Genomic DNA, 25,745 nt, shown 5'->3' on the forward strand with positions numbered 1-25,745 from the left:
AAGCCATGACACATTTTCATGGTTTAGAGCACTGATGACAAAATAATTTGGACCTAAAAGCCCAAACAAATGTTCAGTGAGTACACAGTCACAGTCAGTGACAAATTGATATTAAATGCAGCTGCTAAATGCTGTGATTTACTGGAGCTGCACTTAGTGGAACAGGTGTTTGTCAGCACACAACCAGTGTAATAATTATATTTAGTCTCCACGGATGATGATGTGGATCCAGAAGGGAGGGAGGAACGGGAAGCCGGCACTCTTACATGACATTAATAATAGTTTTCGTTGTATTCCAGTGTTCCTAACTTGGATCCTAGTCTCACATGGCGGCTGAATGATGAACATGGAGAAGCATGATGGGATCAGTTCAATAACCTGTAGGACGCAGCACCAGCATGACTTCCTCTACCATCATGTATGTGAGAAAAAGAGTTCTACCTGGCTGATCTACCCTCTCTGTCACTGAATCTGAGATACAAGCTTTTATCTTTCCTCGCATTGATTATTGATTCCTCTCGTATCAGCCAAGCTATAGAGGCTTTAAATAGCCTGGAAGCCATGCACGTCTCTGGCTTATTCCCCCGGTACACTCCCTCCCAGCCATTCATATCTGGATGGAGCCCAGCTAGAGTTCCACAGGGAGGGGGGAAAAAAAATCATTAACCACATGCAAGCAGGTTTAAAAGTGAAGCTTTCTGCTCCTGTAGAAGCCTTGAATTTATTTTCAGAACAACAGGATTTATAAGCGACAAGTAGAGCGTTAGCCATCGTTAGCATTCAAATGTTTCCTGCAGTCAACACCGTCAGCCACTCTAACAGCAACCTGGCTCCAGAAACACAATGTCCCTTATATTATTGATGGGTATGTTTCTTGATATAACACTTTCAAGTCAGCTAGCAGCAAAATATTGTATTTATAAACCATGCTGGGTCAGAATTATCCCTTGCAATGCTTTATAGGGTGAGTAGTTCCTTAAATCATAATGTAATATATATTTCTTGTTATCTTTTTGAGTGGAATTGAATAATTTATGGTCATGAATCATCCGCTTGTTTGGTGGGCTTTTCGACCACGTCAGTGGGGAAAATTTACTTCCAAAACTATTAAAAGGCTGGTAAAAAGGCGGGCAGTAACTATTGACCTATATTAGAACTCGATCAGGGACCATCAACTATATGAACTCAAACAAGGTAATACATGTCTTGCTTGCTTTTATACCCCTTTCGCACTGCACCAAAAACTCGGGTGAACACGGGTTTTTCGGCACTCTGAAAGTGTCTACTCGGCATTTCGACCTGCCTCGAGTGTTTAGCGGCTCGGCTCGCCTGCAGTGTGAAAAAGGCAACCCGCGTCGTCTCAGGTTTCACGCGACCTTCCTGTCGCATCCTGATTTTGTCACTGTGCCTGTAGCTTCTTCGGCTCCCATGCAGACTCGTCAAAAACTCCATCCTCCTTCGCTGCATTAGCGCTCAGACATTTTCCAATCTGCGCAAAGTTTGTACGCTTTGCTAAAGAGACATCATTGCAATGCACGCAACGACAACGCTAACGTTCGACTCGCCGACATTCATGTTGTTGTTTGTTTGCATCTCAGTGTTCCGCCGCACGATTATGTGAAATGATGACGTTGTCAGTGCAATGACACACAGGCACGCAGCCATCGCAGTGGGAGTTCAGACCCGGGTCTTCTGGAAGCTTGAATGCGCCCTTATGCGAGCAAATGTGGGTCCACAAACCCGCGTTGACATGCGTTTTTCAGTGTAAAAAGTGTAGTATTGAGTTTCATTGTGCCAAAATTCTATACATAAGTAGTATTCTCATTGCTATGTGTAATGATGGACTGCATGGTACAGAGATTCAGCTTCTTCGAGGTGAGTTTATAGAGTGAATGTTCTTGCTGCTCTCAGCACCATTGCTAGATGACAGGAGGACAGAAAGTTGAGTGGCAGCAGGTAAACTGATGGCAGCTAAAATCCCCGCATTTTCATGAGCAACAGGACAAGCCTCCATGAGCACATGTGCTAAGATGAACCTTCAGACACAGCCTGGCTCTCGCTCGCAGTTACACTGTTGTGTTCCTGCTAAAACACACCGGTATGCAATACCAGCCCTTCATTTTACTGTTTGCTGACTTTTCTTGTGTAATGGCACTTCTCTCAAGCTGTCAGTACTCTCTGAACTGCATTACCCAGCAGAGACACTAATCATGATGTCAACTTGCGAAAACATGTATGCACTGCTACACACTCGCTTGCTCTGATCCCTGACACAAACACATTCATACATCTCTCCCTTGCACGCCACACAGGTTATAAATACACGACACACAGCCTTCTTCTCCTTAGAGTGGTGCTAACGTTAGTACCACTCCAAGGAGAGGTTTTAATGTTTGCTTCCAGCCCCTGGGAGGACTAGCGCTAATGTATGACTGGTGCTAACATTAGCTTCCAGGTTCTGGCAGGGCAAGTGCTAATGTAGCACTAGTGCTCATGTACTGTCCTACTCTAGATAGGAATGGTGCTAACGTTATCTTCCAGCTCCTCATGTAATGTATTCATGAAACAGATTTATATGTCACCAAAAGTTGTGCTGACGTTAGCTTGCTTCTACACGTAGGAGTGGTGCTGGTGGTAGCTTTGTGCTTCAGGTAGTGGTGATGCTGATGTTAACTTCCTACTATAGGTAGGATTGTTGCTAATGTAAGCTTCCTCGTCCAAATAGAAATGGTGCCAATGTCAGCTTCCTGGTACAGGTAGGAGTGATGCTAACGATAGCTTCCTGCCACAGGTTGTGATGGTGCTGATGTTAGCTTCCTGCCACAAGTAGGAGTGGTGCTAATGTTAGATTTCTGCTACAGGCAGGAGTGACGCTAAGGTTAGGTTCCTGCCACAGGTAGGAGTGGTGCTAATGTTAAGTTCCTGCTACAGTTGGGAGTGATGCTGACATTTACTTCCTGCTCCAGGCAGGAGTGATGCTAACGTGTGCTCTCTGCACCAGGCAGGACCAGTGCGAATGTAGGGCTGGTGCTATTGTTACTGCCTGCTGTAGGTGGCAGTGGTTGTAACAGACACAGTAAAAGTCCGATCCATCCTTACATACATTTTCTTCTGCTTCTCCTGTTCAGTGTCACGGAGGGGGGGGGGGGGGGCTGGAGCCTATCCCAGCGGCTTTCAGGTGAGAGGCGGGGTTCATCCAGGACAGGTCGCCAGTCCATCAGAGGACCAACACAGAGACAGACAACCATTCACTCTCACAGCCACACCTACAGTCAATTTAGAGTATCAATCAGCCTCGTCCCCTCTTGATGTCTTTGGACTGTGGGAAGAAGCTGGAGTACCAGAGAGAACCCACGCAGGAACAGGGAGAACATGGAGACTCCACACAGAAAGATCCTGTGATGGAGCCGGGACTGGAACCCGGAACCTTCTTGCGGCGAGGCCACAGTGCTGACCACTGCATCACCATACCGCCTCACAGTAAAGGTATCAAAACACAATGTACACTGTACATGAGTAGACACCCACAATCACGGCAGTTTAAATATTATAATATGTGTTTATAAATTTGAACAGACATAGACAAGTGGGTGGCACTCTAAGTTTGGGTGGGTGTGTTGTGAGCGTCAGTGATATTTCCAGTTATGTTAAAATTTAGAATGTAAGCACACATATGTGAAGTATTTGAACTATTCTTTTCCATTTCGTGCACTGCAAAGTTCAACCTACCTCACAGGCGTAATAATACCACATATTAAAACAACAGAGAGTCAACGCCTACATGCCGCAGCGTTAGAATACTTTGGTAATGCACTGCATTTATTCCTTCATCCAAGCCCCCAACAGCCATTATGGCGGAGCTGGCTTCACTAGCAAATTGCACTCAAGAACACTGTGACACGAGGAGGAGCCACAGATCAAACTACCACCTGCTCTGTTCACCCGTCCTTCTGAAAGACTGTGACAAGTACTTGCAACAAAGGTGGTCCATGAAAACCTGCAAACTGAATGTGACATCAAAAAATGAGTAGTGACACCGGGGAACTGAGACGAGACCGTGATCTTTCACATGACATTAGTGAGCGTTAGAAGAACGTGTAGGCGGTTCAATTTAACAGAAGAGGCTCTGGTCACGGAGATGGTCGCCGGAAAAATGTGAGAAGCACCAGAGAGGAGTCAGTCTCCCCTCAACACACGCGCGCGCGCGCACACACATTATCGGCAAGCTGATCAATTAAACATCAGATGAAAATCGCTTTATCAAAGCACTGCTTTACTGCTTCAATTGCTAGTGTGCAGAAAGCTAGAGCTCCTGTGCGTGTGTGTTTAAGTGTGTGCTATAGAGGCACATATAGAGCACCTGTGGCCGATAGCATGCTGCTGATGTGCTGGTGGCCAGCGAGGGGAATGAACCGGGGCAACGTTGCAGGCAGGGGGTCACTCCTGGGTGACTATTTCAGCTGGTACACAAATAAACCTGTATACTACTAGCAGCAGTCATGACACAATTGGCTGGTAAGTTAGTCTGGTCTTGTTGAAGAGTGAGCTGATAGTCAACTTTAATAATTTAGTTTTACATTGACCTTTGCATGAGCTAGCATTCCATATTGATGCCTTAACTCTTTCTCTGCCAGCGCTTTATTTTGAAGCTTCCAGCCCTCGGCAGCATTTTTGATCTGATCCACTAATCTGTCCAGACCCCCGAGTGTTTTCTTCTATGAATATGCAAACAGGGAATATATCAAAAGACAGAACACACACACAAACACACACACAGATATTACTGCGTTTGTGGGACCCCATCATCGACAGTCATTCATTCATAGTCCTAGACCGTTGCCTCTCACCTCAACACTGTATTCTAGCTGCTGTCATTTCTGTAAACACTTCAGTGTTGGTTATTTTCATGGAGAAAACATCCCCGAAAAACAACCTGGGAAATGCTTTTTTTTTTTTTTCCATTCTCGAGCAGAAAATGGATTTCCTGTTTATTCTTTGATGACCTCAACCAACCAAGCAACAAAACAAATAAACACACAAACAATCAAACAAACATCCCAGGCCATGGTTGGAGAAGCAATTGGCCCACCCCCAGTTTTGCTGCAGGTCACATGGATTTCCATCTATATATAGCCTACATTCTGCTACCAGACAGCAGAGCCTCACCAGGTGAAAACTCCATGCCTCCATCTACTGATGACATCATCGTCAAGTCACTTTCTCATTGGTTGAGACTATTAACCTGATCACCTATGTAGAATTACCAGAGAAAAGGGGGATGTATGGGTCGGACTACACAATGATTTTTTTTGTCCTTCCTTTTGTCACCATGTCACACCCTAATATGAAAATCTGTCAGCTCTACACGCGGGATCCCTAACCAGTCTTTGCCACAAATTCATCTAGGGTCGTTGTGACCATCCGCAGGTACGTGGGTGGTCGGGAAGGTGGATGGAGTGCCAATCATGGCTAACACAGCAGAAGCGCTGCATGTGATTCTCGCAGTCCTGTGCCCAGGAAAAAAAACAGACAGAAAAGCAAGATTGTGGACCCATGTAAGGAAGAGAACAATATCTATCAATAACGTTCATGAATAGTAGCCAAATTAGCCTCGCTAGATAACGTTGCATATGTACGTTGACAAGTTAGCTAGCTCTGTTACATGAAAACAGAAGGACCTCATATTAGATTAAGATACAAAGGTGTGTAAGGGGCATTATGGCTCGCACGTAGTGTGGCCACGACCGAAAGTTTGCTGGTTCGATCCTCACCTTGTCAAAGTATCCTTGACCAAAATAATGAGCCCCTAATTACTCCTGAAGGCCCTGCAATGGACTGGCAACCCATCCAGGGTGAACCCTGCCTCTCGCCTAGAGTAAGCCAGGATAGGCTACCCTGCTACCCTTCACGGATAAGCGGTATAGAAAATGGATGGATGGATGGACAAAGGTGTGTATTAATATCAGGTATGTATTGATACTAGTTGTGTGTCATGGCGCATCTTGGAGGAATTATGGATTTTGTCACACTACGAGAGTGTTTGACGTCCATAAATGGACCTGATGCCGAAATTGGATTGAAACTGTGTGATTTGATCAGGCCTTAAACCTTGCTGCTAGCTCATGTCGCTCACATACTGGTCACTGCTACATAGCGTGGCTAGCTTACAGTCGCTAAGGGTACTGTAGGCCCAGTGTGTTCAGTGTGTCACTCAGTTTAGATGCAACCTAGCAAAGTGAAGTCATCCCAACGTGTACTACTGGGAGCCATCTTAAATTCAGAGCTTAGTCTGCCATTTTGTTTGTGGGATAATCTGTTTTTTTCCTTGCTGTATGCACCTAGACTTCTCAAATCCGTGTCAGTGAGCTGCGCGTCCCTCCACCTGTCAGGTGGGACATATCAGCAGGCTGATAAAACAGCGGGATGATAGACAGTTGAGTCTTGACTGGTCACAATAAAAAAAAAAGGTGTCGGAGAGAGCTGAGACTGCTAAGGAAGAAGATGAAGGACGAGTCACAACACGTACACGGGAGAGAAATTATGTATCAGATATGTTAAACAAGAGTTAATCATGTTTAATCAGAGAGAGTTTGACAAGAGCAGCGCTGACTAGACGCGTCGGCATTAGAGGCTTAGAGTAGTCTCCAAGGGCCACGATGCTGAAAAAAGAAATTCGAGAAGGATTAATGTTACAAACGATCATGTAATAAAGAGATGAAAAAGGGGAAGCCACAAGTGGATACTACATATGTGTGCGCTTTGATTTCGCAACTCCTCTGATGCCATTGGCGCGCTGACTACAGCAGAGACCAATCAATAACCACAGGCTGGGTAAACAAAACCAGACCAGGACCACCGCATTTGGAAAAAGGTCTGTGACCCACTACCTCACCGGGGTCGTCCCTGTAACTGGGACTTGCGTGGGTAAACGTTGATGGCGTCTGGTAATCTGGAGCCAGGTTCTCTGACGGAGCAGGGTGCTAACGTGCTCGCTAGCACAAATTGGAACACGCCAGTGAACAAAGCTTTTGAGTTTAGATGCAAAGTCTTAAACCTGTGATTGGAACTCAGTGTTGCTCTCGTTAAAATGGCGCGGTTACATCCACAAATCTGTTTTAATTGTTTCAAAAGATTAAAATAAAACTAACTACTGTTAAAAAAAAAAAGAGCAGAATTTAAACGTGGCTGAGAATTGTTTGGCCCATTTGTGTGTGCGTGTGCGTGTGTGTGCGTGTGTGTGTGTGTGTGTGTGTGTAAGTAAGAATGAGATGACCCTCTCTCGCACTCTGAGTGCTGCTAAAGTAGGAAGGTGCTACAGCCCGTTTATTGTTGTGCGTCTGAATCTGAATGCTCCTCCTCCCTCTGTCTTTCTCTCTCGGTCTTGTCCACATCCCCGTCTATGTCACTCTGTCTTTGTCTCTGTCCTTCCCTTTTCTGTCTTTCTTTTCTCCGTCATTGGCCCTCTTTTTTCCTCTCTTCTCAATCTTGGCCGTGTCCCTCTTTTCTGTCTCTTCTGTCTTTGTCTCCGTCCCTCTTTTCTGTCTCTTCTCTGTCTTTGTCCCTCCCTTTTCTGTTTGTCTCTTCTTCATCTTTGTCCCTGTTCCTCTCTTTTCTGTCTCTGTCCCATGTGAATCATGTGATGTGTGAGAGACTCAAGAGCTTATAATGATCCGTGTCCCCGACAGTGGGATGGACTCTGAAGATCCTGAGCAACCCCCCCCCCCCCCTACATGGGCAAAGGGAAGGTCAGCCACATGAAGGGGAAAGCCCCAGATATTCCCTCGGCTGTGGAGAAGTGCGATTCGTTCCACACGCATGGAGCCGCGGCGCTCCCCCAGTCATCCACCAGCGTATGTTCATTACATTCCGCAGAGCTAATTAGAATCTATTTGACATCCGGGGGGAGACATTTGCACAGCTTGCAGAACCGCACAAACAATTCACAGGCACAAGCAGCCGAGCAGACTGCAGGCAGCAGAACTAGGGGCTAGGGGGGGTGGGGGCTGCTGGTGAAACGTGGCCAGTGGAGCCTTCTCACTCCTCAGCTGTACTCTGGTCCGAAGCCCCCTGACTAACGGACTCTTCTAATATGTAAGCAGCCCTGACAGCTCATATTTTCCTCTCTTCTGTCTGCTCTTCTCACACACACCTTCTCTCACACACATATTCACACACACACACACGTTCACAAACACACGTGCTGATAGCTGAGGCAGCAGGAGGGGTTAGAGGTTGTGCAAAATCCAATTCATTCAATATTTCAAGGCTAATAATTTTGACCTTGAGACTCCAATGTGAATTAACCGGAGTATAATAGATGTGAGTACAAGGGTGGGGGCCCGCTGGATGGGGTCCTGTTTTAAAGTTATTAAAATATTAAAGTGCAATATGGTGGAGCACATTTGATCAGATTCAGTTTCTTTCTTTCTACGGTACAAGAAAATAACTGCATTGCATAAATCATATCGCATAAATACGTAAATATTCTCACATATGTGTTGATTGAAAGGTATTTTCAGTTTAAGACCCTCACTTCGGTTCATCTCGTATCTGCTTTGGTTTCACTGAAGGTTCCGATCAGGGGCAGAGCTACGGGGTGGCTGTGGCCTTCCCTGGCAGTGCTCCGGCCACCCCCACGGCTGGGGAATCATTTGTTAAAACACGGCTCTCACGCGGAACATTGGCTCCACCTAACTGCCATTTCCGCACGGACGCATTTAGTTGTAGGACACAACTTGATGGGAGCAGAGAGTTGTGGAAGTGGCGTAGGAGAAAATAGACAGTGGCTGCTATGGAACCTGGTACCTGCGCCAGCGCTCACCAACATTTTAGGTATCTACTTATTGCCACCCCTATGTGAGTGATGGTCTCACCCTGGCCACCCCAATGAAAAATTTCTGGCTCCGATGTCTTCAACAAGCAGCTCTTCAGTCCTGTTCGATTTTTTCTTCTAACTTTAAACAACAACATTGGTAACAAGTCACCCTTCATCTTTTAATTTTCCCCTTCAAAGCTCATCATTTCCTTTAATCATAAATATTATTTTTTTATTCTAAAAAGGTTAAAAAGTTCAGAATTCATCTGGACATTCAGGGATTTCAACAAGGCTGATGAGTCCCGGTGACTTAAGGTATCACTTCTAAGGATCCAGATGAATCCCCTTGACCAAGGAGCCTCCAGGTCCTGAGGGCTGCGACTTCTCGAATGTTTGTCACTTCACGACCGTCAGCAGAGCTGTCAGACTGCGACCATGTGTCAGTCCGAGTCAGGGCCACTTCCTTCCTTCCTTTCTCTTCCTCCTCCTCTCCTTCATCTCCATCTGTGACGGCAGGCCCAGGGCAGGACTGCTGCTGCTCCGACACCCACGCCATTAAAGCCTTATCATCACAGCAGCGCCACGTGACACAGGCTGTTAGCAGGCTGACAGGCCTGATGGAGAAGATCTGACAAAGCTCCTGCTAAATATCCAGCGGCGATGGATCAAATGGGCGTCCACGTGTCCGCCTGCCAGAGGAGAATAACCAGGCCTGTGGGGTGTGTTTGCCTCCACAGCGCTCCGTCTTTTCTCTGCCTTCTCCCTGCTCAGCCCCCTCCCTCCATCTTGGGGATGAGTGAAGCAGGGATGTCAGCCCACTCTTAGTTTTCCAAATTGCTCCCGAAAGCCAGCCAGCCATGGCGGACCTGCACTCAACAGAGGACGGAGGGAGGACAGCGAGACGGACCGGCTTCCACAATGGAGCGTGTAGATGTTTGAGCGCACGGCGGCCCCCGGGCAGCAGGAGTCGCTTAGTCAGAGCCGTGGACGGGAGCCAAGCGCCAGGACGCCGTGCAAGGACGAGGGTACTGCCGTGCCATTAATAGTGTGTGTCATGAAGACGACGCCTGGACCAAGTCACAGAAAGATCCATAGTACTACGGGACACCATGAAGGCTCCCTTCCTCTATGCTGCTAGAGGAGAGAAGATGGGAATCTTCTCTCTCTTCTTTTCATCTGCCTTATGTGTCTTCCTTGTTTCTTATTCTCTTCATCCTCAGTCCTCTATTTTCCTCTGAGAAGAATTAGACATTTATCTGCTGTAACGTCTATATTCAGTTACACAAGCACATCAAATATCGTCTGCTTCCTTTACTGTCTTTTTATTTCTCCTATTTGCTCTTTTCTTCTCTCACATCTCAATTTATCCCTTTTCTATCATCTCTCCTTCATTCTCCTGTTCATTTCCTCATTAACCGCCTCCCTCCTTTATTGTCTTTGATGTTCCTGGCTTTAATGTCTTTTTTGCTTCTTCTTTGTACTTTTCTCTTCACCAACTGACCTGTCAGTTAAATGGTAATTTGAACATTAATGCATCTAAATGATATATGCGATCGTTTCTTGGCGGTGCTCACATTTCTTTAGTGACCACCCCACATGTAAGCACACACACACACACACAGAGTATGTAGAGAGAGTGAGATAACACTCAACACATTTCTTGTTTGGGGAAACAACTGAGAGTAAAGATGAAAATAGGTGGAAATGCAGTGAAGAGTCAAGCTGGTAGCGGAGCCTAACAAGCGCTGGGCTGTGACCCCAGCTGCGCTCAGCGCCTCCTGGACTCCTCCGCCAGGAATGGCCCACGTATTGCAGGGGTGTGTGATGTGTGACAGAGCTGTCACAGGTTTCAAGTCTGTGTGCGGCAAATCTACAGACTGTGGCGAGGAGGACAGGTGGGACAGAGGGAGTATGCGGGGGCTGTACTTTAGGGGGACGAGGACTTGGGAGAGGGGATCTCCATCAGAGTGACAGCTCATCTCGGTGGGGGACAGCTGGGTGACAGTGATGGAGGGGGAGTAGCGCCAACACACACTCCCACCACATCCTTACTTCTACTCTTTACAGACTCTCTACACTCCTGAAAATCTGGGACTGTGTACACAGTGGTGCAGTACACACATGTACACACACACACACACACAAACTCACACACCCTCTACAGCACCGAACACTGGACACACACCACTGCTTAGGCTAGATCTGGGTCAGAAGGCATTAAATCCTCTTGTTCATCAGCTGCCCTAAAACACACACACACACACACAAATACACACAATAAAGTCACCTCACCACACACCATCTGTCCTCTAAAAGCCGGGCTATCAAATCCATCAGGCTGGAGCAGGTCAGGCCTCCACAGAGCCGCCAGATGCATGAGAAGCAGACGGCTAGCCCTCTGCTAGAAGCTAGCCCTCTGCTATCGGTTAGCCCTCCACTAGCAGCTAGCCTGAGGAAGACTGAAGACCGTGCACTGCCCCCCCCCCCCAAACATGACCATGTAGAGTAGAGAACCTATTTATCACCTAAAATGTTGTCTTCCTTTCTAGTCCAGGAAGGCATCTCATCAACAATGATCCCCAGCCCAAATTACACCACAAAAGAACAAAGGTCTCCTTTAACAGTTTAGAAGACAAAAGGAAGTTGGTTAAGTGTTTGCTTTATAATAAAATTAGAGGTGCGTGGGGGGGGGGGGTGTTCGATGCTGTTTGGGCATCTCTTTGGAGACGAGGGGGTCAGTACTAAGTCGTCAACTTAGTAGTCAACGTGAGGGACTGTCCTTAAGAAGGTCACCACTGAGTGAAGCAGACGAACCTGAGTGTGAGAGTCTTCATTACACCTGTCAGAGCTCATTCCAACATCCAGTTAAGGACAAGAAGTAAATAAATAAAAGCACCTGAAGTGAAGGTAACATTTCTTTTAATTAATCATTGCGGAACTCGACTGCTGCTGTCGGTGAGCAGGGAGTGAATATACATGTTAGGAACAGCTCTTGTCTTGCGGGGCTGATGGAAGATGAGTGTGGTCTTGTGTGTGTGGAAGTTAAACGTGTCTCCCGAGTTAATCCCAGCCCGTCTAAGCTCCGTGTTGTGACCTGTGGTCAGCCAGAGGCGTGGCTACATCCAGAACTGCCGCCACTTCTAACTGCTGGCTTCTGCTCCTCCATGTGTTCTATGAATGATAGTAGTCAAGTAACCAGTCATGTAACAGTATAACAGTACCCCCCCCCCTTTTTTTCCAGGCTGGTAGGCTTGATTATCGTGGGTGAAACATTTCCATTCTTGGTCAAACTGAGTGAGTTAGGCCAGCTGATGACGTGACCATAAAAAGAAGAAAGAGAGAGAGAGAGGAAGAAAGGTTCTCTGTGGAATAAGAAAATTACCAGGATTTTCAGATCCCAGCACAGCATAGCTGGACCTCTTTCCGTCTCTATCTACTGTCAAGCTCACTTGTTATGATGCTCATTCAAAAATCAATCGAGGAAGATGAGAAGTCTGAACCACCAGCCTGCTGTTAACCGGCTCTGCCGTTTAACACCTCCCGGAGCGTGTGGTGTTCCACAGGTGACAGCTTTATGTGGCCGCTTAGCGCTCCCATTCCGTCTAATAAATCAATTAAACATCAGCCTGACTCCTGAGGCCACAGCAGGGTGTTATCTTTACATCACCTCTACCGCTGCGCCAAGTCAACAGGCTCACAAGTCAGCAAGCACAATCAATCGTCTGCAACCGTGGAAGCTGCTGCTCATCTCACACATCCTCCAACAAACAGCAAATTAGCAGCAAACACAATGACAATACACTTCTCACAATAATATCACATATACTACAACATACATGCTATTGCTATAAATATATAAGATAATTAAAATGCCAATGAACTTGATGATTCCTGTGATAAGAGGGTGTGCTTTTTTACATTAGAAAAAAAAACTATGCTAAGATCTATTTTACTGCCTTCTGTTTATTTTAACTTCTGCCCGCATGGTACTTGTAAAATGTTCGGAAGCTTACAATTACACTGATGTCAGTCCAGTCCAGAGTGAATATCTCCCTCTCGGAAAATTTGGAACCTCAGGGATATTGGTCCCTGCAACCAAGAGCCACTGTCCCGCCTGGAGCTTATGACAACACAAATGGACATGGAGGGTCAAGATGTAGCCAGCAGACAGCCAAAAGCACCATTAGTCACTTCTAGATGGGCCTAAAACTCTTAACAGGGTTATACTGAATCCTAATGGTGTCTGTGGCCGAATGGGCTCACCCCAGTCTACTGGGCTGACTCTGGTCCACACGGCTGACTCTGGCCTACTGGGCTGGTCAACTTTGCTGACTCCAGTCTACTGAGCTGACTCTGGCCTACTGGGCTGATTCTGGTCTACTGGGCTGACTCCAGTCTACTGGGCTGACTGTGGCCTACTGCGCTGACTCTGGTCTACTGCGCTGACTCTGGTCCACTGGGCTGACTCTGGCCTACTGGGCTGACTCCAGTCTACTGGGCTGACTCTGGCCTACTGGGCTGAATCTGGTCCACTGGGCTGACTCTGGCCTACTGGGCTGATTCTGGTCTAATGGGCTGACTCCAGTCTACTGGGCTGACTGTGGCCTACTGCGCTGACTCTGGTCTACTGCGCTGACTCTGGTCCACTGGGCTGACTCTGGCCTACTGGGCTGACTCCAGTCTACTGGGCTGACTCTGGCCTACTGGGCTGAATCTGGTCCACTGGGCTGACTCTGGCCTACTGGGCTGAATCTGGTCTACTGGGCTGACTCTGGCCTACTGTGCTGACTCTGGTCAACTGGGCTGACTCTGGCCTACTGGGCTTACACTGGTCTACTGGGCTGACTCTGGTCCACTAGGCTGACTCCAGTCTACCAGGCTGACTCTGGCCTACTAGGCTGACTCTGGTCAACTGGTCTACTGGGCTGTCTGTGGTCTACTTGGCTGACTCTGGTTTAGATTATGGTCTTGATACCTGGAGCTTCTCTCTTCAGTGATTTCTCTAGCACGACCAGGCCTCCTCTTATATGTTATTGTAATGACATAATGTAGTACATCAAGTAGAGTAACAGTTATAGTAGTATGAAGACAAAGTAAACATAACATGTATTTGCAGTACATAATTAACTTAATGAGAACACCAAAGATTGATCAAATACAATATATCACAGGATTTTTTTTCCAGTGGAAGGCCCCAGGGAGCTTAGCTCTTTTAGTATCAGTAATCTGGTACATCCCACTCCCAGTAGGAATCAGGAAGCTCTCAGTGTTTGCATCCACCCACCAGAGGCTGATGGGAGGCTCTTTGCTCTACATCCTCCTGTTGGTGTTAGAGCTAGGCCAAAACCACATGCTGCCTCCATCACACATTTGCAAACCAGAGATCCTTAATAGCCAAGACATGCTAACTTCATCCCCAAAAACTACAATCTCTCAGACCTCGAGGCCAACCCTTAGCCCCTGGTGCTCAGGTGCTCAGGTCCAAGGGTTATTGCGAGCCGTACCAGATCCAAATATGTTTCTGTGTCTTCAGGAGAGAGAAAAGCATGTAGATGTCTTAAGGTCAGGACTCTCATCAAAGATCAGACCATGTGGAGTCCAGTTTCTACTGTTTCTTTCTATGGTCCAATGTCAAACATGGCCACCTCCTTGCCAATCCTAGCCCTCACAGCAACCCTTCTCCATCAGGAGGAAGACATCAAAGTGAAAAAAGCAAATTGTCATTCTGTTGCCATTAGATTCTGAATCCACGAGGGAGATGCTTGAACCCCTGAGGTTACTATCAACAGGAGTATAACTGTAGTATATCCAGGTTTGGGGCAGCTACAGTAACAGCAACGGTACTGTGAATTCTATCTTTTATACGGAAAAACAATGTAATTAAACCAAAGTCCAAACTTCTGACTGTAATGCAAAAGGAGAATATTTAACTCATTAGATTCAAATGAAAGATGTGAGTTTGAAATGGACCCTCCCAACATTAGACTGCATTAGTTTCGGACCTAATTAATGCGCATTAATCTCTGTCAGAATAACACGTTGTTGTAATAAAAGAAACCGCTGCTGCACAATCACAGACACATGAGAGGAGAAGTCGTAGGAACATGACAAAACCAGCTGTCTTTTGCAAATATACGTCTGTATTTGACATATAAATGTGTATAAATGTAACTAATTAGCGTGTGTGCTGATGCTTTAAGGTTATGCATGTAGGTGCATGTAGAAGGAACAAGGCCCTTCCACTTGAGAGAGTGCCTTACATGAGTGGAGGAGAGCTCACATTCATTAGGATTCCGATGGGTTAATTAGGGAGAGAACCAGCAGCCGCCGCTGCCGCCTCCACGTTTGTGTCTTCCTACATCAAAGCAGCGCTGGCCCGCTAGGTGGTCGGCCATCTCACTCTTCTCTTTCTCTGCCCTCAGGTTGTTGAGCGACATCGCTCTTTAATCAGCTTTGCATCTGGGGAACAGTCTTGCCCCACAGATATCATGCAAATGAGCCTACGTCTCTTTGGTGGAGGTCTGTTGCTTTCTGGTGGTCCGCAGCTCTGCAGTCAGCACTGGAATACAGAAGGCTGGATTTCTGCAGATCTAAGCAAAGGCAGCCATGCTTCCTCAGCAGTCCCACAGGAACAGAAAGTTTACCTCTTAACCCTTGATTCAGTTCCGCCAAGACTGGAGAAGTGTATGTGTAGGCCAGTCTGGCTCACAGAACATGCTACTGCTGGCCTCAGTCAGCACCGCTGTTTTCATAAATACTTGCTGAAGCCCAGTTTTACATGCTGTAATCCATGAGATGGCACTGGAATCCCCTTCAGAATGCAAAACACAAGATATCAGCAATTGACACCACTCTAAAGATGATTTTACTGCCTGACATTACAAATATCCATGTTTATTCTCAATTTACAAACTAGTTTTACCAGTCAGAGATCAAATACATCTTAGCTGAGACATCAGTACAACATCACCATCATGTCCTTTCACTTGGTTCACTCCTCTAACCTTGGTTCTGGCCAATCAGATTCTCTCTATGATTAAAATCCTTGGCAAACCGGATATGCACACGTGTAATTGTGCGGTTAATCTCTCCTGATGCCGTACATATCATCCACCCAGACTCCAGATTCTGATCCCAGGTCCAACCCATGACCAGGTCCACATCAAAACACAGGGACAAGACTGACCTTTCGCACCTATTCTCACCTCAGTACAGAAACCTAGGGGAGGAAGAAGGCCAAACACCAGGAAGTGGTAGAACAGCATCAGAGGGTCCTGGATTGGCCCTAGAATTCTTTTGGCTCCTGGTGACTAAAGGGTCAAACATTGAAACCCAGTGGACCCCATCCCCCCCCCCCCCCACAACCAGCTGGCAACCCATTCTAGTTCAGGGACAGCAGGACTCATATAGGAGCTGTGGATTCTGGTGGTGTACCATGCTGCTTAGTCCAGTCTCAGACACATTAATCACCCACTCTTGGGTGTTTGTAGAGTCTCTTTAACAGGGACGTCTGTGATGGTTGGGACTGGATTGAGGTCACTCCAGGACTACTAACTATTCTGGTCTGGAGTTTGACAAAGTGGTCCATGAAGACTCATCAGTGCCAGCAGAACCCAGATTCCAGGCCTCAGCCCTCCAGTTGTTATGAGCATGTTCATCTTCATGACTCTCGGGTGGAACTCGTAATGGTCCATGAGGAGTCTTCTCCTGCTTTCAGGAATATGTTATTTCCCCAGGACAATGGCGACTTTTAACCACGTCCAGCCACAGAACCAGGCCCTTTTCTTTCAGGTCTTTCCTAGGGGTGACGGGCCCTGGGGTGCCTTCTGGACAGATGAGCTGATGTCCTTATTCTTCAGGAAGAACTCTGTTAGTAAGATCTGTCCCTCACCGCTAAGCTATGATATTCTGTCACCGTGAATTTGGGGAGTTGCTTTTCCTCAAGATGACCTTAAATCTAAAAAGATGTGGCTTCTCTGGTCTGTTCCTGTGTGCAGGAAGGCTTTGCACTTCTGTTTTTTTAAGGTGCTCTTTCCCTCCTGCACCTTGCTGTGCTGAGGCCTTACGCCGGCTTCTGATGTTAGCAACAGTTGTTTTTGGCAGCACAGTTCTGATCCCTGTAGTCGGCCACTCTGGTGCTACAGGGAGGCTCTGGGCCACTCCCGGTTATGGGAAGTATATGTATATTAACATTTGCTGGTTGATCATTTAATCCCTGAAGCCTGCAGATAAGGAAACGTCAGGACTCTGCTCTCCTGGAGAGACTTGGCTCCTCAGCACGTGTCAGGAAGGGCTGTCTTTGTTCTGCTAGCTGTCTGCAGGAGTTGAATGAAATACATGGAGCCGCCTGCTCTTCAGCCATAACACAGAGCGAGTGTGATTTCAAACCTCACAATGACAACTTTGTATTTCCAGACACCTTTGAGTCTTTGGGAACAAAGCTGTCAGACTGTCATCTCTCTTCACTGCTGTTTACAGTTTCATATTAGCGCGCTTACCTCACTTGTCACTCTGATTCCGGGGCCTGGGCTGGGTGACATCTTCAAGTGCACAATCGAATATGCTTTGAAAACAAAATGCTAATGTGATATTAGCGGTGATGTCTAGATAATGGCTAAATGATGACACAAAAATGAAATAGTCAAGATAAAGGTGCAACACAAGGGAAACAAAATCAAAGCACTTCTGAGCTGCTTAGTGTCACTTTAACACATTTAAATATCAATGATAGCAGTTATTAATATTTATTCAATATATTATCAAGAGAGAGTAAAACAAAGGCAGAGCTGTTACATGATTCACCGCCGGAGTCCCGTAAGGTGACAGCATTACTGTGGTTCTTTCACTTTTCTAATGTCCTGGATGCAAAATTACTTGTCAATGAGCTATGGACCGCCATCTAAGACCCAATCTGAGATGGGCCCTGTCAGTTTTTCAGTTGTAATTGAATTATTCAGTTTCCCTTGATTTCTTTTTTTCAACAACATGGTTTAAAAGACAGGAACATGAATAAAAAGAGAATGACCAGAAATTACAAAAACAATTTCTTCTGTGTAAGTTTAAACAGCTTGAAATAAAGTTCAGTTCTGCGTCAATTCAGCAACACACACACACACACACACGCGCGCGCGTGCCTCGACCCTCTGACTCACTGTTGTCACAGATTACATGCTAACGCCTCAATCTTCGCTGTCATTGAGCCTCCAGCTCTGATTGGCTTGTTTTGGAGATATTTTATGGTGTTTTGTTTTGTCACAGCATCCATTTGGAGGAGCTTTCATGATCCCCCAGACCTGCTGCGCTGCTTTTCAAATCAGCCTAAATGAGCCTGCCATCTCGCCAACTGTCACTGCCGAAGACCCGTCTGCAGCATGCAATTATCTTGACTCTCGCTCGCTGCTAACAGTGTTAACTCAGAAGAAAGTCTATCACATCAACACATTCTGGGAGGAAACAGGGGTTGTGTGTGTGTGTGTGTGTGGTGGGGGGGGGGGGCAGTGTCTGCTTCTCATTGGAGGAAAATGAGGTTGACAACAACACCAGCCCCCCCCCCACACACACACACACACACACACACACATACGCACACTTTAGCAGCCATTATTAGCTACAGCCGTGCACGTGTTCAGGATGTTTGTGTCTCTCCAGGACAAATCAATGGCAGCAGTTTTTTTCTCTTCCATCTGTTCCGTCCTGTAGCTGACAGGAGCTAGCAGCGCTAGCGCAGCACGCAGGAAGACGCACTTGATCTGAACTATCTGAGAACTCAAGTACATCAACACTTTTATATTCTGAGGTAATAAGAGACACAGATGAACTCTTTTACCACCAGCCGTCTAAGACACCCAGAATACAGTAACAACTGAAGACATCACAGGAAAGATCAAAGCCTCTTTTCATTCAAAAGCATTTCCTCCTCATTGGTTTCTCCTTGATCAACACATTTGGTCACCGTGATTGTTAATCGTCAAACACGTTCATGCTTGAAAAAAGCTCATCATCCTTAGAGCGACTGGTACGTTTTCATCCCTCTCTCCATCTCTCTCCTTCCTTTCTCTTCTCCTTTACAGAGTTAGATGGACATTTGCTGGCACCACTTGAAGACAGAAGGTGATTCATCAACACACTCAGGTGGCTGTTAGCGCATGTTTCATCATTCGCTTGCTACCTTCATGCGTGGGTGACTTCACTGATGATGTCAGGCAGCAGAGGGGGGGGGGGGGAACACATGAAATCAACACGGATCTCCGTGTGTGACCTTTCAACGCCAGGTCTGCTGAGAAAACTTGCGCCGCAATGATAGTAGAAGAAACTTTCCATCAAGATTGTCGAGGTTTCCCTCTACTGCAAAGGAGGCCGCCAGTTTTTAGAAGAACAAATCAATGGAAGCACACACACGCACACACACACACACACACACACACACACACACACACATGCTAGTGATGGTGGAGGAAGAGCAGAGACAGAAAGTGGACACACAGAGCACCATTTGTCATGTTAATGACTGTTTTGCCAAAGCGGCAGATGACGACCACCCCCACCAACGCCGCCACCCCCCCACCCCCATGGTGAGGAAGAGCATGTTAGCTGGGTGTTTCTTCCTCTTTGTTCTTGTGGCAGTTCTGACTGCAGCCGTCAGCCTTTCTGTGTCACGTCACGAGACATCACCTCTGAATCATGGACACAGAGCAGATCTATTCCTCTGACCGCGGCCATGAGATGCTCTCTTTTTCTCGGTGTCCCTCGCTCACGTGCTGTTGCCACTCCACCACTGGGAGGGAGGAGAAGACGTTTGGGAGTGGTAATGACCTCCTCCCAGCCATCGCCGTCCTTGCACAGTCATGAAGAAGAGGAGGAGGAAGAGGAGGCTGAGCGCCTGCCCTCCAGCTACTGAAGTGGCCTCCAACACACCAAGAATAGAACAGAAATGATAATAATAAAGTTACAGGATACTTCACATAATCCAGTGAATAGGATGCTTCAACAAGAGCATCACAGTGTTCCAGCACCCACCCCTAGTGTAACCATGACAACCACACTGAGCTCCACTCCAGCCCCTGATGTGCTAAAGAGAATCTTTGACAATGAAACTTCTTCTCTTGTCCTCCAGAAACGGACCTGAATAAAGTTTTGTAAAGGAAGCCAAGGAACGTGGCGAAGACAAGAACCCCCTGCTTCGGCTGCACGCTGGGTCATCAACGATCAGGGAATCCAGTACGTGATGGAACAGGTCAGCTGGTGAGGTATAAAAGACAGTGAGCATAGCTGAGCTGCTTCCCTCCATCACGAGTCCCCTCACGTCCACCCACGGTGGGCGGGGGGAGGGTGGAGATTGCCATGTGCCTTTGACAGATACCAGAGCAGTGGAACCACGCTCACCCTCCCTCACCCTCCCTCACCCTCATGTGGCAGCTTCCTGAGGCCAGATGGCTCTCTGTTATCCAAGAGGTCTCCTCCTGCCCCCCCCCCCCCACTGGTACCATAATCGGGGCGCCCTGATGACCAAAACGAGCTAAAGCGCCAGAGAGAGGAGAACCTGGACCCAGGACAGGGCGGTGCTGCTTTCTCTGCGGTGCATGCTGCTGAAGGATCAGAACAATGCTGACACGTGGTCCACCTGCAGACCAGGACTCTAATCACAGACTGTCTCTAAATCTATCTCCAGGCCCAGAGATTCATGTTCTGGATGTTTTCAGGGCAAAGACTCACTCAACACCACTGACTTCTCCATGGATAAGTGTTGATTTAGAGCGCTGTTCTCACACACCTCTGAACACAGGCTCTCACTCACCTCACTAGCACACACTCAACACGTGTTCGTTCTGTTTTTTAGTTTTTGCAAACAACAAGGAAGAGTGAGCACGGAGGTGGGACGCAGCTGCCATGTGCTGAGGCCACCTGAGGCGACCACACACTTAGTCTGGAACAACATATCCCAGAATACCTTTGGATGTTTTAGAAACAGCAGTATTAGGGGCCAGATACGGGTCCATGTCTGCGTTATATTTAAAGTATTTACACCTCGGGCCTCTATTCTGGGACAACGCTGTGTGTGAGTTGTGATGTGGAACAGCCTCTCTCTAACTGATGCAGCAGTCAGTGTGTGTGTGTGTGTGTGTGTGTGTGTGTGTGTGTGTGTGTGTGTGTGTGTGTGTGTGTGTGTGTGTGTGTGCGTGTGTGTGTGTGTCAGTAGTAACACTGAGTGAATCACTACATACATGTCGCTGAGGTTTGGTGGTTTGTAGACGTTTCAGACTGTTGCCTCTGTAACCGTTGATATACAATATATCCGATGTTTGGCTGAAATCTGCTGTAGCTCACTAGTACCACTTGGCTCAGAGAGGAACCTTGAGCCCCCCCCTCCACACACACACACACACACACACACACACACACACACACACACACTGCTCATTGCCCATGATCCTTCTGTTTCACTGTTCTTGTTCCAAGGTGGAGAATCAACCCCACGTCTCAGCATGGAACTCAGCTACTGAAGAACACTGATCTGTTCGTAGTACCAGTCATACGGAGTACTACAGATACACCTGCATCAAAGTAGTACTGGTACTAGCAGCCCGGCTCATGAACAGCCAAGGGACCTGACCCCTACTCTCTGAGCTCCACATCTGTGTCTGTGTTTACTCTCCATCTTCTATATTGTCATCTTTTCTCTCTCCATTCTTCTCTTCCGTCCTCCTCCTTGTTTCTATCTGTGTCATCTCTCCATTTCTCTTCTCCACTCCACACTGCACACTTTTCCAGAACACCTTTTCCCCCCGGCTCTCCACCGACTAAATATAGTGACTGGTGCAGACAGCCCGGCCTTGTAACAAATGGTAAGCAGAGCAAAGAGGAGAGGACACACACACACACACACACACACACACACACACACACACACACACACACACACACACACACACAGTCACCAGAAGAAACCGGCATTTTACGTCTGTGCAAGTTAGGTGTCAGCAAAGTTTCCTGTCCAGAGGGAGACAAAGGTCGGAATACTTTCAGGATGCTCTCTCTCTCTCTCTCTCTCTCTCTCTCTCTCTCTCACACAGTGAACAACAATGATGAACCTACGAATTCATGTGCTGCCATTTTATTACAACATAAATAAAGTCTACATGAATATCAGGTCTTCCCTGAGCTGAGGAGACCCACATCCATCAGTAGCTACGCTAATATGAAAGTGGCCTGATACTCAGGCACCTCATTACTCTGACCAGACGAGCCAGAGTTAGCAAGAATTGGTGAGAGCTAGCATGAACTTGTTGGTTAGTGTGAGCTGGTAAGTATTGGATGTGAGCGCTAGCATTAACTGGTCAGCATGAGCTGGCGAGAGCTAGCATTAACTGGTCAGTAAGCATGACCAGGCAAATTAGCACGAACTAGTGAGAGCTAGCATTACCTGGTCAGTAAAAGTGAGCTAGCATGAACTTGATGGTTAGCATCAGCTGGTCAGTATTAGCTTGTGAGAGCTAGCATTAAGTGGTCAGCATGAGCTAATGAGAGCCAACAGTAACTGGTCAATTAGCATGAACTGAGCTAAACAGCTGTAATATAAACAATGAACTATGGACTCTCAAGATAGTCTTGTTGTTTTTGTTGTTGTTGTTGTTTCACATGTATTTAAGCAGCCCCCTCCATCCTTTGACAGAGACTGGTGTCATTTCTGGGTCACAAGGTGCTCAACAACAGTAGCCATCATTTTTTCCTCTGCAGGTGTAACAGTTGTCCAGGCCTCCAAAGCTTCAATCTACCTGTGCAGCTCAAGATGCATCACTGATACAATGAGTTTTTCCCAAAGGACCCCCATCCACATCCCCAGCCCACCCACACCCCACTATTCCTGGGGGGTCTTCAGAATAGCTTCTATAAACTTCATTCAGTCTACCTGCTAACTTCAACCCACCATTTCCACCACTGTTGTTCTCATCCTGAGTTACAGAGGTTAATATTTATGTCACATTCAAAGAGTTCCACCCTATCTAACGCTGACCTGAATCGCTTTACAAGAATTCTAATTCAAGGGCTGGAGCTGGGCTCATAGAATAGCAACAATAACAACATTTTCCTCTGCTCCCTGTGCCTTCTTCTTCGTCTTCGTCGTCCTCCGCTTCATCCGGTGGGTCCGGGGGCAACAGTCTCAGCAAGGAAGCCCAGACTGCCCTCTCCCCAGCCACTTCAACCAGCTCTTCTGGGAGGATCCCGAGGCGTTCCCAGGCCAGCCGAGAGATATAATCCCTCCACCGTGTCCTGGGTCGGCCTCGAGGCCTCCTCCCAGTTGGACATGCCTGGAAAACCTCCTGAGGGAGGCGCCCAGGAGGCGTCCTCACCAGATGCCCGAACCACCTCAACAGCTCCCTGTGCCGAACATTTTTATTCTACGACTTCAGACTTGGAAAATCCGTCTCCAATCAAGAACCCTTGGTATCAGCCTCTTGGGTTTGTTTCCAGGCCAGTGTGGAGATTAGATTTGGAATTAGCAAATTAGGGGATTGGATGTGGAAGTAGCCAGTTGGAAGATTAGACTTGGAATTAGCATGTTTGGAGATTAGATGTAGAGCTAGCCAGTGAGGAGATTAGACAGGGAATAAGCATGTTTGGATATTACACCTGGAACTAGGTGATGTGGAGATTAGACGTGGAAGAAACCAGTGTCAAGATTACATTTGGAATTAGCAAATGTGTTGATTCGATGTGGAATTAGCCAGTCTAGAGATAAGAAATGAAATAAATCAATGTGGAAATAAGATTTGAAATGAGCCGATATCAGGATTAGATTTGAAATTAGCCAGTTTGGAGAGTAAATATGGAATTAGCCACTGTGGACATTAGATATGAAATCAAGCAGTGTCGAGATCAGATGTGGAGTTTGCAAATTTTGGATTAGATGCTGGATTAGCCAGTTTGGGGATTAGATGTAGAACTAGCCAGTGTCTAGATCAGATGTAGAACTAGCCAGTGTCTAGATTAGATGTAGAACTAGCCAGTGTCTAGATTAGATGTAGAACTAGCCAGTGTCTAGATTAGATGTGGAACTAGCCAGTGTCTAGATTAGATGTAGAACTAGCCAGTGTCTAGATTAGATGTAGAACTAGCCAGTGTCTAGATTAGATGTGGAACTAGCCAGTTATTTGACTCGGAATTAGTCAGTGTGGAGATGGGGTTTGAAATAAACCAATGTCAGGATTAGATTTGGGATTAGCCAGTGTGGATGTAAAACATGAAACTGGCCAGTGTTCAGATTAGATTTGGAATGAGTCAGCGTGGAGATTGGATTTGGAAATAGCCATTGTAGACATTACAAACAAAATTAGTCAGTGTGGACATTACAAACAAAATTAGTCAGTGTGGACATTACAAACAAAATTAGCCAGTGTGGAGATTAGACATGGAAGTAGCCAGTGTTGGGATTAGACGTGGAACTAGACAGTGTGGAAATTAGATGTGGAATTAGCCAAAGCTCCATTCTGAGAAGGGTAAAAACTCCATTTCCACAGCTGAGTGGGGGAGTGAATCATATCTCCAGGGGGATTTCAATATAAAAGTGGCTCAAACTCAAAACTCTTCCCCTGAAAGTGTTTGATGTTATCAGCCTCCTCTCAGACATTTTCTTGGCCAACAGACATTCTGAAGCCAAACACTGATGTCAAAGGCAAGATAAACGATCCCAGAGTGAGCTCAAGACTACTTTCATCTTACAGATGGTGTAGAAGCAACACGGTGGTGTCGGTAGCAGTCGGGATCACAACAGATCAATGCAGCAGCACTCACATCCGAGGCTGCTGCAGGTCTGGCGACACGTGACACGCTAACAAGTCATTTGCAATTTCTAGTCATGTGATCCGGGGTCAATCATACAACCTTTTGAGATTAAGAGACTCATCATGAATGCAGAGAAATGCAAAGCATCGCCTCCCACCTCTACATGCTCTCCAGTGACAGTGTGTGTATGTGTGTGTGTGTGTGTGTGTGTGTGTGTGTGTGTGTGTGTGTGTGTGTGTGTGTGTGAGTGGATTAAACCTCCGTATACTGTAATTGTTCTGTTATGATATGTATAACAGAGTGGCATGTGTAATTCCAGTTTAATTAAAGGCAGCAAATATTCAACCATGTAATCGAAGAGAGCTTAAGGATGTTTCTGCTGCACACACACACACACACACACACACACACACACACACACACACACACACACACACACCTAAAACCTTAATAACATATTCCCTTCACACAGCAGGTCAGCAGGACGGAGTCAATCGAAGCTCCCCCTTGTGGACTCACCTAGAACTCCAAGTCGGTAGTTGATGGTGATGACGATGACGTTCCCGTAGCTGGCCAGGATGCTGCCATCAATCATGTTCCCCGTTCCCTCCATGTAGGAACCCCCATGGATGTAGACCATGACAGGCTTCAGGCCGTTCTCATCGTGGATGTCTGCAGAGACCGGGAGAGGTTGAACGTGTCACTTCCTATAAAACTAAAGATTAACCCCCGATCGGCGTCACCATGGACGTGGCTGGTTTGGTTCATAATCAATAATAACAGTAACAGCAGTGATAATGGGGAACATTTTTGGCCATTTGTGAGGAGCATCCATTATAAGTCACTTACTGCACAACTATAAAGTTTCATTTGATGTATTACACTTTAATTAAATGTATTGTTGTATTATTAAAGGTAAACAAAGTAAATAATGCTTGATCTTTGTCAACCAGTCAAAGTTTAATAGAATTTGTATCAGATTCTGGGTTCTTTCAATAGAGCATTTAATAACTGTCTTTCTCCTGTTTTTCGGGGGGACACTTCTCTGACACTGGCGCCCCCCCTGGTGGAAACCAGCCACTACAGTGACATGAAGCAACTCACACTGTGCATTCAAATCAAGACCTGGTTCCTGTGAATAAGAGGTCTG

General features: G+C 46.7%; 1 protein-coding gene across 2 annotated transcripts in view; it reads right to left on the reverse strand.

Moving 5' to 3' along the window:
- nlgn4xa (neuroligin 4 X-linked a) overlaps window positions 1-25,745 on the reverse strand; it is a 71,575-nt gene that overhangs the window by 14,063 nt on the left and 31,767 nt on the right. For both annotated transcript variants that reach the window (XM_086211678.1, XM_086211760.1), the window contains one exon: window positions 25,115-25,267. In XM_086211678.1, the coding sequence (XP_086067804.1) occupies window positions 25,115-25,267 (153 nt within the window). The remainder of the gene's footprint in view (window positions 1-25,114; window positions 25,268-25,745) is intronic.

Source organism: Aulostomus chinensis, chromosome 1, assembly GCF_037954235.1.
Source record: "Aulostomus chinensis isolate RoL2024-O1b breed Wild chromosome 1, RoL_Achi_v1.0, whole genome shotgun sequence".
Lineage (NCBI taxonomy): Eukaryota > Metazoa > Chordata > Actinopteri > Syngnathiformes > Aulostomidae > Aulostomus > Aulostomus chinensis.